Source organism: Stigmatopora argus, chromosome 1 (genome assembly GCF_051989625.1).
Source record: "Stigmatopora argus isolate UIUO_Sarg chromosome 1, RoL_Sarg_1.0, whole genome shotgun sequence".
Taxonomy (NCBI): Eukaryota; Metazoa; Chordata; class Actinopteri; order Syngnathiformes; family Syngnathidae; genus Stigmatopora; species Stigmatopora argus.
In genome coordinates, this window is record NC_135387.1 from 22,712,163 (window position 1) to 22,726,810 (window position 14,648).

Below are 14,648 nucleotides of genomic sequence, written 5' to 3' on the forward strand. Positions count from 1 at the left end.
CAAGGTTGATATCAGTGCAGTAGGAGTGAAACAAAGAGACATAAAGAAGAGCAGTGGTACAAGACCCCTCCTGTTCGATCCGCTCGGAGCAAAGGGGAAGAAGGCTTCAACCCCCAGCATCCATTTGATGAGGTCGCCCATTGGGTGACCCCACTTTCCACCTGCAGTCAGCGAGCCAGGAGGATACAGCCAACATGGACAAAGACAGACAGACAGACAGACTGACGCACTGCAACAAGAAAGAACAGCTTTTCTTTTAGACAACACGCAAGACAACAAGAAAGACAGACTGAAGTGGAGGTGGGTGAGTGGTAAACGTGCATGGGTCGCTGGAAATGGAAGGATGAGTGTAAAGATGAACTGGTGGTGTGAAGGCACAGGCTTAAGTTTCCCCACCCCTTTCGAAGCGCTACAATAAACCATTTGAGGCATTTTTTTTACTTAAGGGAAAGGACATTTGTCCTCCTCCCTTGGTTCTACTCACCACATGGTCCAGCATGTTTGATGGGAATGGGGGTCTTGTCCAGGCACTCGGCCTTGCGGCGCACGCAGTCGTTGGTGTAGGTGCGACCATCCTTGCCGCAGATGGGCGTGTAGGTCCCGTCGCACTCGATGGGATCGCATGAGCATTGAGCGTTCAACTGACCGACCAAACACACGGCATTGAAGCGACACTCCTCCTTACATTCTTCTGCAACAAGGGAGGATTCAGAAATGAGTATAGTATTACGTAGGATCACGTTTTTGGAAACATATTTTTCATTCGTTCCATTATGAAAGTTGATTTATTGGCTAGCAAGAGTCTGAGTCTTTTTTTTAATAAATACTGTATACTAAAGGGGTGATTGCTTACATTAGTAATTTCACAAGCTCTGAAACACAACATGTAATTTGACATAAGAGTTACAATCGACCCTATTACGCTCATTATTTCTCAACTCAGTAAGCAGCAAAAATCAAAAAGAAAACTTGTGTTAAATGGTAAATTTAGCAGTGAAGTGAAAAAATCCAATTTGAGGCGTCTGTTCTGAAAACGCTCACAGGGCCTAAAATTTATTTCATTGCTGATCGGTGAATCTAATTTGTACAGCAATCCAATTCCCTTACCCGCTTTCTTTAAAGGCCTGTCATGCCACACTTAATTAGATTGGTGCTCGGTCTGAGTGAGAGGTCTACGAGGATGTGCACGCCATGTCGAAATGGTCATTTTGATTAGTAACTAACTTGTAATTTGCTAAGGGATATGATTTCATGGATCTGTTTTTTTTAAATGGAATTCTTTTATTTGATATTGGCACAGCTGAAAGAGGTACAAGTTAGCACACACATATAATCACATCTTTTGCTTTTGATTGTGTTTCAGTTGATTGCAGAATTTTACATGAAATTGAAAAAGGCAGTGATGAAACAAATCCATCAAAAAGCGAATCAAGTCGTACTGTTGAATTTGCAGTCTCAAGACTTTGTCCGCCTTTAACACTGACAACTCCAAAAAAAGATTGGTCTTTTTCTGTTCTTGTTGTTGATTCCTAACACACATTACACTCTATCCATGTCGCTGTCCTAAACCGATACTGCTGTTCCTGTGCTCGACTCTGATTGAAACATGGAGGTGGAATTAGTCTTCTTCAGGGGGCTATCAGACAGAGAGTACAAGTTAAAAGCTACTTGTTAATTTTGGCTTCCTCCTCTTGTTCTACTTACAATGATAGTCAGCCTGAAAGCTCTGATCTAGCTGGAGGAGGATTCTGTTTGCAAGGTAATGACCCCAAAGGCTCAGAACCATTTATCTCGATACTACTTGGAGGGGTTAGAATGGGTCAGGTCTTAATGGCAAGTTGTCAAATATTAAGCAGAACTAGATCTACGAATGGGCATATGCATGATGTTGTGAAGCAGAAGTGCATTTTGGATTGAATTAAAGAAGACAAAGAGTGGAAAGGTTAAGTGGGAGCTTACCGAGCCTTCTGCACCATCCGCTGTGAATCTTCCTGAGCTTGACACCCTTTTGGAGACCCGTTGCTTTCATTGCGCACTCGCTGCGGTAGGTTTCACCATCGCTGGCACATAGCGGCTCGCTAGCTGGGGGGCACGACTTGGGCAATCCGAAAATGAGAGGTTGACGGGTGAGAGCTTCGACCCGGCACAATGTGTTTAGACTGTTCTCACTGTCTTTACACGGGTCTGTGGAGACACACATGTACCTGAATGTTAATTGCTTGCCGTAACAGGGTAAAAAGTTATACTTGTATTTGCGCAAAAGTACATCGTGTTGAATATTGCAGAATCGCAGTGGGGGAGATAAAAAAAAAAATTGTGATAAGTGCTGGTACCTAATACATGGTACAAATTCATACATGAAATTGTTATAATCTTTTAATGGAATTGATTCTACATTTACACCTGTGTTAGTTCATTGTTATATATCTTCCACAAAATATGGGCTATTACGTATCCGGTTGCTCCAAGGTAAGAACACTTATTGTATGCACTTGATTTATGAAAAATAAATCTGCCATTGACATGTTCAGCTCTATTTTTGCAGCATACACAGGTATATACATACACTGCACATACATTTCTAGTGTGCTTATTAATTCACTAATCGGTTCAATACAGTCACAAGTCAACTTTATCAGCAGTGTCACGCAATTATAAATGGTTGTCTTTCAAGTGGTGTGCAACAAGAATTTTAAAAGATATGCAATAAAGTCCGGTGCAATAAAGGATGGCAGGGTTGACACTTTAAAATCTGAAAAATACCCTCTTTCAAACATATTGGCCTGTGCAAGTCCAAAAAAATCCCCAAATTGGTTGAAAACGCCAACCTACAAAACGCGAGAACAGCACCTTAACATGAAACGATGTCAACTTTTGGTATTTCTGTGGCGTTGCCCGCAGTGAACTGGCAGTGGTAGAAAAACAAGTTGAAGAAACAACAATGTCCCGTGGCATTTTTAATATACCAATTGGCAAAGAGAAATGGCTGTCAGAAGAGAAGATGTACAGTGCACGAAAACTCTTCCATTACGGCTGTTCTACAAATATTATATTATCCTTCGCCCAAGGAATGAGAGCACCTCCGAGTGAGATTTTGATCGTCAGAGAGACAAGGAATAAGATAAAGAGGTGCTCGTTTCGAATCGCTTCCCCATTGCCGCTTCTTCTTTGCAGGCTATACTCTCTGGCCTTATCAGCCCTGGATCATAATGGGATTGGCTTGTGGATGAGGAAGAGCCCGTTACGCATTGAAACAAGACTTTGTGGCTTTGTCTTGCTTGAGTGGAGACAACATACTATACTATATGTTACAATGTAGTAGTAAATCAGCTATACATTGCACAGAACACTCCAAATGCCTTGAGTTGTACAATCTCGTTTACATCGAGACACTATCATCAAAATCACAAAGAAAACTTCCTTTTTCCATCAAATCTGTCTTTGCTGAATTTCTTCATAATGTCATGATACTCCATCCAATAGACAGCCCTTAAAACAACTAATGAGCAAATGGTTGCCTAATGATTATTGAAATATCAACAATGCAAAGGATAGATTAATCTAGTTTCTGAGAAAAAAGAGGATTATTTTCAAGCAGGACATTGCAGAGGTGGGAGAAGATGAGCAAACAGGTCTTTTATGGCACTGCATGTGGTATCTCAGTATAACACAGCACCACACCGCCAGCCAGGCCATTACTTGAGAGCAACACCATTACCTCCTATTAAGTGAGAAGAACAGCTTCCAGGATTCCTGCTCTCCTTCAACCAAGCAAGGAGGGTAATTACAAAAAGAATGGCCTGTTTGCTACAGAAACTAGCAGCATCGTTCCCCTTGGGCGAACTCTGGCTGGATTTATGCGACCAACCTTCTGTCTGTAGACCCTTATATACATCTCACGTTGCCCACCACAAGGCTCTGTCTTTGAGGGAGAAACTGCTACACTCTCTCCCCATCTGGCTCGCCACAACAAAAGGGAGGAGGGGGATCGCCTTGGGAGTAAACAACCACTGATAGATGACAACAAGTACATATAGACGAGGAAAAAGCCAGTCTGTGCAAAAATACTAGTGCTACTTGGAGGAACAAGAGTTTACATTAAAAGAATACTGGTGTGCGGTGGAAAATAATCAAAATGAAAATTAGTAAGGGCACACTTATGGGGAATGTGAACGAAAAATAACAGCTGAGGGAGAAGATAATTTGAGGATAAAAAAGCGCCAACATGAGAGGAACAACAAATTTACAAGAAGATACGATCATTACTCGTGGGCTCATCAAAATAAATATAAATCCCTATTGTGTTGTATTTATGTTTGTTTGGTGCACAGATGTTTTCATGCTACTGAGGAGATAAGCCGCAATGTTCATTTTTTTGTTGATTTCACATCTCTATTCAATATGCAATTTATGTTTTTCAGATGGTTTTAAAAGAAACTAAATGGTTAAAATGGCATGAAAGTTTGGTCATACCCAGGGGCCCAAACTTTTGTATGCACTTTGTAGATGTTAATTATCTGGCCCATAATAAAAGGGAAAATGCAGTTTTCCCTTTTACATAAATCTTTTGTGTCACGAGTTTTAAAGTTTTTGTGTTTTCCTTTAAAGACATTGTGATTGATTTCTGTAAAAAACAGCTGTTGTGGTAAGATAATATACTTCAGGGCTGCCATTCTGAAAAAGGGTTAGCACTATATGCAACTTTTTAATCAAAATGTAGGTACAATTATTAGTTTAGTATTCGTTTTGTGTATTAGTTTGTTAGAAAAAACAGTGTAGGTGAAAAAATCAATTCCTTCCAAGTTCTTGGTATGTGTAAAAAAATATATATATATATCCTACCGCAACGTCCTTGATGTTGCACCCTGATGTTCTTATGGTTCTTGCAGGCATACTGATGTAGCTCACACTCGTTGCGGTAGTCCTTTCCATCGCTGCCACATACTGTTTGTTCTGGTCTTCCCTCACAGCCAAGTGGGCACATGCATTTAGCCGACAAGCCGTCAGTTGACTGGACACAGGTGCTGCCGTAGCTGCAGGTCACCTCACTGCAAGGGTCTTTGAGAGCTGTAGGCAAGCACACACAAGAGGAAAAAAAACTGTTCAGAAACAAAATAGTGCAACTCTCTCCAAGCGCAGCAGCTAAACTTTTACACATGAGGGCACTTGCTGTTACTGTAACAATGGACTGCTTCATGGCATGTAGTTCATTGTACTCACGTAGTGACTAGTGCACTTAAGAAGGCCCAGAGCAGTCATTCAGAATGTCAAAAAGCACTTGACTTCCCTCGGAGGGGGCATACTGTCGCAAGTCTATGTTTCATTCTGATTTAGGAGCTTTCAATTCCAAACATCCTTTTCTGCTATGCTCCAGTGAGTTTTAATCGCTGTGGCCGAGAAGGGACCCGTTTTGTATTTACCTTGCCACAAATGAATCCGAGAGCAAGAAGAGAAAAATGAGAACGCTATTCTCCCGCAGGACACTCTTTTCAGCCTAATTAAACAGCGAGCCACTTGTCGCAGAGTGATTCAATGGTACAACTTTTAATTCTGCCGATGATTTCTGCCAGGAACGCCGGCTGTTCTGGAGGTATACGCTCTGCAAAAGGTAATGGAACCCTATTGTTATCCCGCATTGCTATTTATAATTATGACTGTTACTTTTGAAAAGAGAACCGGAAAGCTGGCAACACTCCCAGTTCCACAACGTTATAAAAATTTACCGTGCCTTGTATAATTCTTTTTGTTCCAAAACCATGGCGGAAATTCATGCACAGTATGGCGATTTAACATAAGGACTCATACTCTGTCTCTGAAAGGCAGCGGGTCATCCACTTGAAATTGAAAAATATTATGGATAGAAGAAATATAATGCGATCTAATAATAAAATGTCAGGATAATATTGATGGAAAGAATTAAATCATTGTATTCTGTTATGTTTTCAAAACAGAAATGTCAACTGAAAATTAAATTATGTCAAGATAATTCTTAGGCTAAACACCAAAGCTCTATCATACTATCAAATAATACTTGGACAATTGATACATACAAAAAAAGATACTATCAACGGATGTAGAAATTGTGTATAAAAACAAATCTCCAAACCCCCAATCCTCGCTACCCATTTGCAAGATGAGGAGGAGTGGAGTAATGTTTTCCCACCACCTTAGCAAAAAAAAAAAAAAACTTTGAAAACATGATCCCCTCCTCTTGCCTCCGGTATGAAATGACACCACTGTCTTTTTAATAAGAGCTGAGATGTGAACAGAGATACTTTATGGATGTGTAAGAAGAAAGAGCTGCTATGAGGACTTTTCTTAATCAAAGCATATCCCCACTCTTTCTTCCCCCTCTCCTCATATACTCAACAGATTTTCCTCCCTTTTATTTTCCGCTCCTGTCAAGTTCTTTGGAGGTTTAAGAAAGCACTAAGACTTGCTAATGAACACTTTCTGTTTTTTTTCAATATATACTGGATATATGTATGTATTCCCAAAAAAATTCAAAAGAAACTGTAGACCTAATTTAAACCCATTCAAAAGCAACTTTCAAATCAAGCACTGAATAGTGGGAAGACTGATGGAAATCATAGTCATTGTCAACCATCAACAGTGGCTGCTTGATGACAGTCAATGAGCCACTTTAATTGGGTCAGAACAATGAAACACTGATGATCTTCTGGGGCAGTATTAATGGTCTAGCATTAATGACCTTGCTGAAGCTATCAGAAAAGCTCAGAGGTCATTTTCGCTCTCCACGATAAATAGTACATCGACAACCTGTTAAAATATTTGACCAATTCATTGTTTCAGCTTTTTCAGGAAACAGAAAAAAAAATCATGAATCATTTGTTGAATTAAGCAATTACCTTAGAAGGGTGACACCCTGCAAAATTAGGCTAATGCGCAATTTCAAACTAAGAGTAATTAAATCATGTCTGAAATCATTTTTATTGGTTAGCCAATATTAAGAACTTGGGAAACCCCAGTCTAATCAAATACCTATAACTCAGATTAATATTGCCCTGTTGTACCCAATGGGGATAGGTAATCTAATTTAGCTGCATTGTTCATAGACAATGGCAAAAAACAATAATTCAGATTCTGACATTGACCGGTTTCAACAATTGTTCAACGTTCAAAAAAATTAAATTGATAGTTGGCTCTACTATTCCAACTATCAGTTGTTAATTTTCTCGCCGTCTTTTGAAGATATTAAATAGGTATACCTACTAATGTGAAAAAATAAATACATCTTTTAATGGTGTAATGATGGAGTTTCATAACATGTTTATATATTATGGTCTTAGTGAACACATTTTAGCAGTTTTCAGTTCTAAACCACCTTAATTATTGTATTACTAAGTCATAGATAAGTACAACTATCAATATGTTACGCATTTTAAAACATTTTGATCCTAATTTTCACAATGTAACTAAGGTTTTCAAACTGTATATTTTGGATTAGCTATGAAGAAAAAAAACACTTCAAAGCTTTTCACTGTGATATCTTATGAGACTTAGTCTGGAACAAGATTACTGACAACTTGAGAAGAGGCAGGAGCAAGCACAGGAGGATAATGTCTTCCTCAAAAGTGGGGCAGAGGAGCTTTTGAGTTTGTGGACGATTACTGAGATCCTCTTCCTTCTCATACAAACCCTGGGATTCTTGGAGGCAGGTGAGTTGGAGTATTAGGGTGGGCTTGGCTTTGCTCTCTGATCCACTGGTTGCCACTGCAAGTTTGTTAATGCCTCATTAGGGACAGGAAGTTGTCAGCAACATGCTGGCTTGAGCTGGCTCCCGCCGTCACGGTATAAACAGCAGCCAATGTGCGTGTGCGGGTGTGAGTGTGCGGAGACTGAGTGGCATTGTGTGGCGGTGCGTGCACATCTAAAGGTGTGAACAAGAGTTTTCAATGCATAGATGTATTTTTGTGCATGCATGGTTTTACGCTGGTTGTTTCCTGTAGCATAGGCAGAGATGACAATGGGGAAGGGTGAGAGGAAGGGTTTGAGCTCATCAAATGCAATGATGCGATGTGGGAGAACCCGGCAGGGTGAATCCTAATCAAGAGCCCCCAACCTTCTAACAGCGGGAGAAAAAGAGAAGAGAGGAAAGTGGCAACGGAGTTGACATTGACATGAACGGGAGGAAGGAATTTGTGAAAAGCGGTAGGGAAGAAAAGTGAATATTGACGGATTCTTTGCAGAATGGAATGAATGGGCCCACTTTATATTTTTGCGACACTGATTAGTTAGGATTTTTTTTAAATAAAATAAAAATATATATATACACCCTATTTTTATCTTTTGATTTCGACAAGTATGCTCCTTCTTTTGAAAGTTCAACCCATCTCATGAAATAAAAAACACACACAACCTGTGCCCCAAGTTTATGGTTTAACGATCGCTTTGCTGAAATATTACTTTTTTACACAGCACATTTATTGCACCTCATTAGATTGTGCTGGTGGTCTTCTGGTATACCTTGTTGGTGTACGGTGATATGGCTGAACAATTTCTTTTTTTTTAAACCTCTTTGCTCCTGTGTTTGTTCATCTTAAATTTTAGATTACAGCCTAATGAGCTTCATGCTGAAATACGCATGCATTCCAATCTCAAGTTAAGATCGAAGAGAAAATGAGGTGGTGTAAAGCCTTCAGATGATGAAATAATGTAAAAAAAATGTCAGGGATAAGGAAGAAAATGTGGGGAGGGAATGTTGAGCAATGTAATTGGTAATAAGACTGAAAGGTGCAGAAGTGAGATAAGGGGAATGGGTCAGGGTGGTATATTGGAGTGGACAAATATGGAAGAAATAAACAAAATTCATATTTAAAAGCAAACCCAGAAGATAAGACAAATTCAAAAGAAAGCACGGGAAGTAAATTGGCTGGAATGACGAGAAGGCCAAATGGTTAATATTGCTTCATCATTCTCAATGCAAGGTCCACTGGAGGATAATTCTCCATGTTTGATGTCGTCCCGCAAAACTGACACTCATTTTTTAGTTTGCCCTTGAGGATGCAAGGCGATCCATAAACTCTTCTCATCATTCATCATATCCCTAACAAATTATGCTGCCATATGTATATTCAAATTCATTTTACACACTATCTTAGATTTAGGGTGTTAGAAAGTGTTAAAAAACTGACTCAATTGCGTAAAGATTTGGCTTGGAATATCATTGATTGATTTTCCAAGCCGCGCATCATCGGAAGGGTTGTGGGGATGCAGGAGACGGTCCCAGCTCACGTCGGGCGAAAAGCAGACTCCACCCTAGACTGGTTGCCAGTCAGCCATAGAGCACACAGAAAGACAGACAACAACTCAAGTATATGTAATCACACTGCCACTGAGTGGGAATTGAACCATGACTGCCCGCAGCAAAGTCAGGCGGAAGAACCACCTCACGCATCGGGTGGCTAGGCTTGGAATGGAACAAAATATACTTATTCATTGATGCATTTCAATGCTGCCAATTCTAGCTTACTACCGACAGTAAGTGTGTCACACCCGGAATTGGTTGCCAGCCAACCACAGGGCACCTACTGTCTATTGTTTATGTTTATTCATATACCATTTATAACCCCCCCTACCCCCACGAAAAAGCCTACTTCATTAAATTATTTTTAAAGAAATATTCTAAAAAAAACAACAACTAAAATAATCAATGTTTTGCCTTTTGATCGACTTTGATACCAATTAGGGTCATCAGACATGGTCTCTCCATAATCTAGAAGAGGGACAGTTGTATCAATAATGTTTGTGAAAATGTGCGTCCAATGGTCAGCTAACATGTCAATTATTAAAATAAGACGAAAAGGTTAGAATTTTACTTTGCTGCATGTCATAAAAAGTTCAATGGCACTCCAAAAATATTTCCTGCTAATTTTATTAGATGTAACCTTATGTATTGCCTAATGACTAAAAAAAATCTTCTCATTTGCTGGAATGAATTGCTGCCCCCGACCCTGCAACCTGATGGCTAACAGCAGGTTATGTATCCATAGAATACACACACGGACGCACACATGCAAACACAGTGTTAGTCTGGACAAGTTATGGTTATGAATACCAAACCAAATCCAAAGCCTGGGGGGAAATGAGGGCAGGGAAATAGAGTTATATACCATGACCTCATGCCCTCAGTGTGTTAGCGTGAGTGTGCATAAATGTGTTAAACAATCCCCCATGAGAAATTTGACTGTTTGTGTATATCTGCATGCAAGTTACTGCTTATAGCAGCAGCAGCAAGAAATGAGGAGATGTTATCTTAAAGAGGCAAATGAGGAGGAAGACAGTGAAGAAAGTGGATCAGACGGTTGAGCTATAATCTGCTTGGGTAATTTCTGATATCAAGTTTGAGGTCACATGCTACTGACCTTTTAAGGAACTTTTACGGTGATGGAGCTTTTAAATGCTTCTAATTTGTAGGGAGGCTACCGCATTATAAAATAACGAGAAATACCGAGTCGTTGCCATGGCGAGGCCGGATTACGGCGACAGTTTTTCCTCCTTTAGCATTCCAGTCACCACTGTCGTTCTTGCCGCTTCTTTGACTTTTAATAGTTATTTAATTGCCTTCGATTACTTGTTTTAAATTATCCCTCTCTAAAATGTAATAAGATCACATTAATTTTCTGCAAATTCTTTATTAGGCAACAAAAACCTCCCTGCAGTTTAGTAAATAAATAGACCCTGCAGTGTGTGAGAAAATACATTTCACCACAAATTGTTTTCACAGACCTGTTTATTGCATACATTCTTAAGCAGATTTTTGAAGCTTGTGTCTAAAAGGATACCACTGACCTGTTTTTTCTTCCTAGTAATAACCACAACTAGGCTATTTTAATACCTTTTTCATCATCATTTAATTCCACTCATAAATCCGATATTGACTTTTAATGCTGATGGCAGGGCTCAGCTATTATTATTTTGAATACATTTTGCAGTCACCAGGAGGCATTTTTTTCATGGTACTGGTATGAAGCGAAACACCAACCACCTTTTGAAATCCTAAATGTCATTTTTTCTCTCTCATTTCTGTGGGGTGCTGGAGCCTATCCTGTTCTGTAAAAAATATTGCTCAACATTTAAATGCAATTTCTACACTGACTGTGATGACTAGTTTTTAAAAAAGCAGAGAAAACACTATGTTACCCAGAAAGTTGGGTAGGAAATTTTGTTGACAAATGAACAATCATAATAGTGGAGGAGAACAGAAGACTAGAATACAGGAGAAGTAGTGGAGGATAAAAAAGAAAGAAAATAACAAACTGATGCAGCTCTACTACCTAGCAGAGGTTGATAACAAACCAATATCACAAGCAAGGAGAAGAAAAGAGAGGAAAAATGTAAGATATAATTCTTCAAAAACAGCAGACTTCTTAATAGCTAAAAGATAAAAACAAGAAATGCAGCCAAGGTAACAACTGCCTGATTTAAGTCTCCTTCCTTTTTCAAGTTCACTAACAAAACTAACTTTTGTTTTTCTTTGGAAAATCCTTTGGGAACACCTACTGAATGTTCTATTTACTTGTTAGTTTGGCTGGAGGTAGTGGAGATTGTGCAGATTCCAAATCTTCCATCTAAATCCTCTCTGTAGTATGGACTAGGTAAAGGATAAACAGAGGTATCTGTAAGTTACAGGAAACAAAATGCCACTGTTCGCTAGCGCTGTACATGGTTCTGTAACCATTTTCTAGGAGTGGCCGACTGTCGTAATATCCTATATTTAACGACCAATCTAAAATGCCACAGTGTAACATATTACTTTCACTTCACATTTCCAGCCAAGCCAATTGTAGATTTTTTCTACCACTAAAATGTATTAGCAACTGCTGATGAATGGTGGCGTTCATTGCCAAAAGCCTCTGAAAATCATTTTCTTTTTACCCAATTTCCAATAAATCCTCTTTACTCCTCATTTTCAGTCATGTGGCTGCAAATTAAATGACAGCACAGATTTTCCAAAATAAGTCAATCAAAGCAGAGCCATCCATGTTAATCATGTGAGCAAGCGTGCTGATGCAGATGCATTCAGCGACAACAACCAAAGTATTGCACAAAAAAACACATTTCCCTGACAGCAGTGGTATCAAAGTACCACACAGTGAGAATGGTATATGGCTTTTTATCTCCATCTTTCCGTCGTTCACTTCTTAGTCACATGACACCAGCAGTACGCTGTTCCTCAAATGTAAAGCTGAAAATTCTGATGTCTTACTCAATTTACTGAGTGGCACCATCCTACAGAAACCAGATGCTCTCCAAAGAGTGCCAAAAATAGATATTTCGCCATTTTCAATCCAATGCGGCGTGTGTATTTCATCAAACATTACATTACGTTACACAACCAGATTTGCATCTTAAAGTTGGTTGTGTTTGCACGTTCTTTTGTAAGCAACATAAGCTTTGAGAGAGCCGGCTTGAAAGGTTGACCAATTTCTAATAGATATGGATGATAGATTAAACCAATATTGAATTGAATATGCATTGCAGATTGGAATAAACTGTGTTGAGATGCAGAGTAAACTCCTGGTTTACTTCTCAGTTGAAATATTCTTTTCCTCCAAAATGAATGAATGAATAATGTTTGGGGTGAAAATCCTCTAAAACTAAATTCAACACGCTTCACAGCTCTGAACATTTTTGATTTATACTTTTTTCAAGCCTGGGGAAATCCCATCACCAAAAGCGCAATAAGGGAAAAACGAATTTTTATTTTAAAATTTTTGAGCCAAGTGGTTGCTTTCTGTGCCCTGGCTCACATACAAAAGCGATATAAAAATCTACAACTCAGTGTGTGAGAGGCTTACACACACACGCATGCACGCATGACCACACAGACTCACAAAATCCCAATGTGATTGTAATGCAAGTTCATCCCCATGCAGACGTGCATTCTACTTTGCCTGCTGTGCTTCTACAAAGCAAAAGTAAGGACAAATGAAAGTCCATGTTCCAGTACAGTGGCTCCATAAGATGAGTTCTCCAACATTTCCCCGTTTCTCTCCGGGAGGGAGAGTAACTGCATATGCAGTCCCGGGTTGCGAAAAAATTCACTTTTCCTGGGATTTATTAAGTAAAATTTGGTGTGAAAAAAATGTAACAATTTTTAGTTATCATAAGAAATACAGGAGCAAACCTAAAAACAACTTTTTGAATTCTCCGTTAATTATGTTGCAACTTGTGGAGAATTCCATTCAGGGTGTTTAAAAGAATTTAGCTCTGTTTTTTCACTTTGGCTGGGGCCAGCAATCGATTAAGTACCTTTCTTGTTCACCGTTGGTGTTATGTTATCAGGCGTAAAGTTTAAACACGACCTGTTCTTTGAATTTTGATCATGTCTGAGGCCTTTATGGTCTTGCTACTTGACAGTCAAGAGAGACAACATAAATCAATAGAAACAAGATCATTTTGAATTATCCATCTGAAAAACGATGACATTTAAGAAGTGTCTGCTTGTCTGGGTAATTAGGAAGCAGGCGATGTAAATATTGCATGGAGAACTGTGGACAAACAAGAGTGAGTGCTCATCTTAACATGTGGCCCATGGGAGGGGATTAAGATCATTACATAGACACCTTAAATGCTCTAAGAGCCTCTTTGGTGAGCGGATTTACAGTTTAATGGCAGTGTGGAGTCACAACATGTATATTGGGATGACCGTGATGATATTGAGGTATTAAAAACAAAAAAACAGTGGGCATTCTAAGAGGGACACTAGCCGGAGGTGTTATAGAAAAAATAAATAAATAAAAAAATCCCCGATGAAAAATTGCTTACCTAAAATGCACAAATGTTGCAGATTCTAATTCAACCTAATATTCACCATAATTACATCCCCATCTTACTTTGTTCAAACTTCAGACATTACCTGACATCAACACCAGTGAACTGAATAATGTGAAAATAAACATTTTAACCACTAGAAAACAGGGAATAAAATCTACTCAACCATGTAGAGCAAGGGCAATGAGCACGGAAATGTGAACCAAAGAAAACACGTGTTGTTATCGATTTGGCTGTCTAGATTGTAAGATCCCTCCATCTTAAAATGGCTGAAGCAAAAAAGATTTCAATAGGGATTAATGACATCATGAGAAACATTTTTTTGTGCTTTTTACCACTTAACCACAAGAATGCTGATATTGCATAATATAGCCGAGGAATGAATGAATAAATAAATGAATAAATAAAATGGCAAGTGATTAATGATATAATTCATAATTTTTAGGTTGTGGCTTAGGGACATTAAAATTATGGGACATTACAATTATGAAAAGTGTTGTACAAAATACTGTCAACAGATTGAAAGAGAGCTACAGATGCCCCACAAGTAAATATTGCGAAGAAAAATACACATCTTTGGCAACTCCAGTACAGATAAGACTGACTAGTTGATTTGAATGAGACATGACAGTTTCTTAGAAATCTTGCCACTTCATTTACCACCCTGAACACCTGCCAATCACTTTCAAACCGGCGAATAAAGACATTTGCAAGATAATCCAAGTGACAGCATTCTTGGAAAAGACCTCCATCTATCAGACTGTTCACCTTGTGCACGCTGTGCTGTCTGACTATCTCCTTCTCTGATTTGCCCAAAAAGTCTATAATCTCAGCTAGAGTGACCCGCCCAG

The 14,648-nt window shown here is 39.0% G+C and overlaps 1 protein-coding gene across 8 annotated transcripts in view; it reads right to left on the reverse strand.

Annotated features, from left to right (window-relative positions):
- The window catches only part of agrn (agrin), a 186,360-nt gene that overhangs the window by 85,146 nt on the left and 86,566 nt on the right, over nt 1-14,648 (reverse strand). For all 8 annotated transcript variants that reach the window (XM_077609141.1, XM_077609116.1, XM_077609107.1 and 5 more), the window contains 3 exons: nt 4,843-5,067; nt 1,960-2,184; nt 485-691 (listed from right to left, as the gene is read on the reverse strand). In XM_077609141.1, the coding sequence (XP_077465267.1) occupies nt 485-691; nt 1,960-2,184; nt 4,843-5,067 (657 nt within the window). The remainder of the gene's footprint in view (nt 1-484; nt 692-1,959; nt 2,185-4,842; nt 5,068-14,648) is intronic.